Raw genomic sequence first — 4,246 nt, 5'->3', positions numbered from 1 at the left:
TATATTTTATTTATGAACTCTAAATATGCAACGCGTTTCGCAGGTTTGATCCTGCTTCATCAGGCAATAACAACGGAGCAATAGCATATATGGTCAGTAGAAGAGCCAGGCACCTCTGTCTCTGTCACTTCTATGTGATATATTTTACACCTTATGAATAAACCACCAGCAAGCAAGAAAATGCTTTTTTTTCGCCTACTTTTTGGTACTTTTCAATTGTAGAGTGCTAAAAAAAAGTTATTTTACACAAAAGATGAAGAATTATCTCCTAGGAGAAAACTAAGAAGAAAAAGAGAATTGAATTTAGGGCCCATGGCCCATATCCATATAACCTGAGTTTTCTCCTAGGTGATATTTTCACAGCTCATTAGTAAAATGCCTTTTAAAGCACCAGCAAGCAGGACAATACTCAAAATAATGTTGATAGTACTTTTTGACCTACTTATTGGTATTTTTTCAGTGATGAAAAGTTATTTTAAAATAATTTGACAAAGTATCTCTTAGGAGAAAATTAAGACAAAATGTTTGATGCATATATATTGCTTCTCAGTTTCATAGGTCAAGCCAAATGTGTAATGCCAACTGAAATACTAAGACACTGCTGCTACGTCATCAGCCATCTGTCCAGTGGATGACATACAAATGAATGACTTTAACCAAACATATTCTGATGGATTTTTATTAATGGGGTTTGTTAACTTTGAAAACTACAGAATTGTCCTGTTCTCTATTTTCCTTCTGATTTATCTAGTGACCATCTCGGGTAATATGCTTATCATTTTTGTGGTGCGTTTTCATATACAGTTTCACACACCTATGTACTTCTTTATCACAAATCTTTCCTTTCTTGAGATGTGGTATATATCGACTACAGTACCTAAACTTTTATCCATTTTAGTAACCAATAACAAATGGGCCTCTTTCCAGTGGTGCTTTGCCCAGCTTTACATGTTCCATGGTCTGGGCATGACAGAATGTGCCTTGCTAGCTATCATGTCTCTGGATCGTTTTATGGCTATATGCAACCCTCTTCGGTATACCACCATCATGAACGAGAGGGTGTGCAGGCATCTGGCACTTCTATGTTGGGCTTTTGGATTCTCAGCTTCAACATTACCACTTTCATTTACCATTAAGGTGCCTTTATGTGGTGCACACATTATAGATCATTATTTCTGCGATCTAGCGCCTTTGCTGAACCTGGCATGTGTTAGCACCTCCATCAACAGCACTATTAATGGGAGTGTCATTGGCTTTGCCACAATGTTTAATTTTCTGTTTATTTTAGCAATGTACATTAATATAATATATTCAATTGCAAGAATGAAGACAAACTCAGGGCGAATCAAGGCCTTCTCCACCTGTTCTTCCCACATCACTGTAGTAATGCTCATTTATTCCACTGCTTTTACTGTCTATGCCAGCCCACAAGGCAAACACTCTGCCAACTATGACAAGATGATTGCCCTGGTGTATGCCATGTTTACTCCTTTACTTAACCCTTTTATTTATAGCCTCAGGAATAAAGAAGTGAAACTAGCACTGAGAAATTATGTTAAAATGATCTTCACAAAGTCATGTAATTATCACCATATGGGGTACAACTCATGAGACGAAGCATTAATCCACGATTTCCTCAAGTACAAAATTCTACATAGAAAACATATTCATCATTATTATTGGCTGATATTTTTAATATGCTGCTCTGTACTGGTAGCCATGACACCTTACTGGATTAAGCTGACTGGATAAAAATAAATATGTTTATTCCCCTTCAACTAAATAAGATTTAAAAGTAAATTAAGTGCAGCTGATTTTCTGCCACACCTCAGCTTCCATTTGATTGGTTGCTGATATGATCAGTTGGCTAACAGAACCTCCATCCTCTGCTGCCACATTTGCTAAGTATATTCCCTAAGTATATCTTAGCAAAAAAAAAAAAACATGGTTGCAACTTTGCCTTTAGGTTTGTAAAGCTTTGCAAAGAACTGATAGTTTTCACAAAAACAGTTTTGCAAATCTGTTTGACAGGTTCACCTAACCCTGGCACTGATATTTGAAATTACAAAAGAAGAGATGATCGAGAGCCCAAATACTGTAGTGAGTTGATACCAGATGAAATATAATTAAAAACAAAAATGTGGGTACTCGCAAAGCTGGGTTGCCACTAAAGCATCCACTGTAACGGCAGGTAGAGAGATTAAACCCGACCCCACTCGGGTTAAAAGTTACTCTCTGTAGATTAGACAGGAAAATGACACCCCTCCACCAAGGGTGGACTCAAATGTATAGTTAGTACTTGCACAGAGTAAGTGGTGGACTTAACTCCCCAAGTAAACTTTATTTAACTCCAGAATTTTCAACGTGTTTCACGGGTCTAAGCCTGCTTCCTCAGGCTACAACAGGAGTAGCTATTGTTTGAATCCAAGCAAGAAAAAGTGGACATGGAGACATGGAGGTGCTAATGCTGGCTTGGATTCCAACAACAGTTACTCCTGTTCAGAGGCGTATCTAGAGGGGTGCAGGCATGGTGCCACAGCAACAAGGGCACAATGCCTGCTCCGGTGCTGCGCCGCCATACTTACCCCTGTGCTGCGTCCCCATGCCTGACCCCATTCTGTGCCTCCTTGCCTGCCCCATGCCATCAGATCAGATTAATTCTGTCATCTGGGAAAACATGGCTACTTATTTATGTAGGGCGCACTCGGCTTATTCCTAAAAAAGAGGACAGAGAGGTAATAAGAAGAGATATTCCCAGAAAAGTAACTTCAGCAACATTCCAAGCCAAAAAAACACAGGCAACCATACTACACGTACACAAGAAAGGATGCTCTTTTTAGAGGGGAATTGGGCTCTGACTGGGGAGGGCGCAATTTCTGTGCTTGTCATAGGTGCTATATGACCCACATACGCCCCTGCTCCTGTTATATCCTGAGGAAGCGGGCTTAGACCCTTGAAACACATTGCAAATTCTGGAGTTACGAATAAAGTTTTTTGCTGATAAGAGACTGTTTTGAGTCTACTTGGGGAGGTAAGTCCACCACTGCCCCACTGTTTAAACTGATTTTAAATATTTTACTCTGTCACTGGTGCCTCATTTCAAGTACTACCGTCACTGCTACTGATATGGTTAAGCAGTGAATGCCCTACCACAGCAGAACGCAATGGATGAATGGATGAATCTTAAGTACAAATTAGAGGTACACTATAACTAAAAACACAGCTTACAATATCCAAATATCGGTGTTAATAAAACCATTGCCAGTTACAGCTATTTTATTTTGTTTTTAGCAGTTTTGGATCTATAGCCTAAAACGGATGTGTGTCCATTTTATACTCTGTAGTAACACTGAAGTAGTGACAGGGACTACACCAAGTGCAGCAGGAGGTTCTGCTTATCATTTACTGATTTATTGTCTCCTTTGAATATACAGAATCTCACAACAGTGAGTACATTTTTTACATTTTGTAAACTTTTTATTATATCTTTTCATGGGACAACATTGAAGATATGACCCTGAAGAGAACACAATGCAAAATAGTCAGTGTAACACTTGTATAATGGTGTAAATTTGCTGTCCCATCAAATTAACTCAACACACAGCCATTAATGTTTAAATCACTTGCAACATTAGTGAATACACCCCTTCGTTAAGTATGTCAAAAATTGTCAAATTGTATGTCAATATTTTGTGTGCCCACCATTATTTTCCAGCTAAGCCCTAACTCTCTTGGGCATGGAGATCACTAGAACTGCGTCCATTCTTTCGTGATGAAGAAGGTGGATATGAAAGACCTTGCACTCCTCCACTTTTCATTTTAGGTTGCCACATAGATGCTCAATAGAGTTTAGGTCTGGAGACATGCTTGGCCAGCCCAGCACCTTTACTCTCGTTTTTTTTTAGGAAGGCAGTGATCATCATGGAGGTGTGTTTAGGCTTATCATCTTGGAATACTGTCCTGCAGCCCAGTTTCGGACAGTAGGGGATCATGGTCTGCTTCAGTATGCAATAGTACATGTTGGCATTCATGGTGGTTCTCTCAATGAGCTCTAACTCTTCAGTGCTGGCAGGACTTATGCAGCCCCAAACCATGACACTCCCACACTTGTCGGTAGGTAAGACACACTTGTCTTTGTATTGCTCACCTGATTGCTGGCAGACGCTGAAACCATTTGAACCAAATAAGTTTATCTAGTGTTGGCACCCCACTCTCTTCATATCACGTGTAATCCTGCTACATGCAG

The 4,246-nt window shown here is 39.5% G+C and overlaps 1 protein-coding gene across 1 annotated transcript; it reads left to right on the top strand.

Annotated features, from left to right (window-relative positions):
• The first annotated feature begins 684 nt into the window (after positions 1-684).
• Positions 685-1,611, top strand: LOC137533500 (olfactory receptor 6N1-like). Its single transcript, XM_068254877.1, has one exon. It carries the CDS (start codon positions 685-687, stop codon positions 1,609-1,611), a length of 927 nt encoding a protein of 308 aa, XP_068110978.1.
• The last annotated feature ends 2,635 nt before the right edge of the window (positions 1,612-4,246 follow it).

The sequence above is a fragment of the Hyperolius riggenbachi genome, chromosome 9 (genome assembly GCF_040937935.1).
Source record: "Hyperolius riggenbachi isolate aHypRig1 chromosome 9, aHypRig1.pri, whole genome shotgun sequence".
NCBI classification, from domain to species: Eukaryota; Metazoa; Chordata; class Amphibia; order Anura; family Hyperoliidae; genus Hyperolius; species Hyperolius riggenbachi.
Note: the sequence above shows the minus strand (reverse complement) of the source record. Positions and strands in the feature narration are given on the sequence as shown.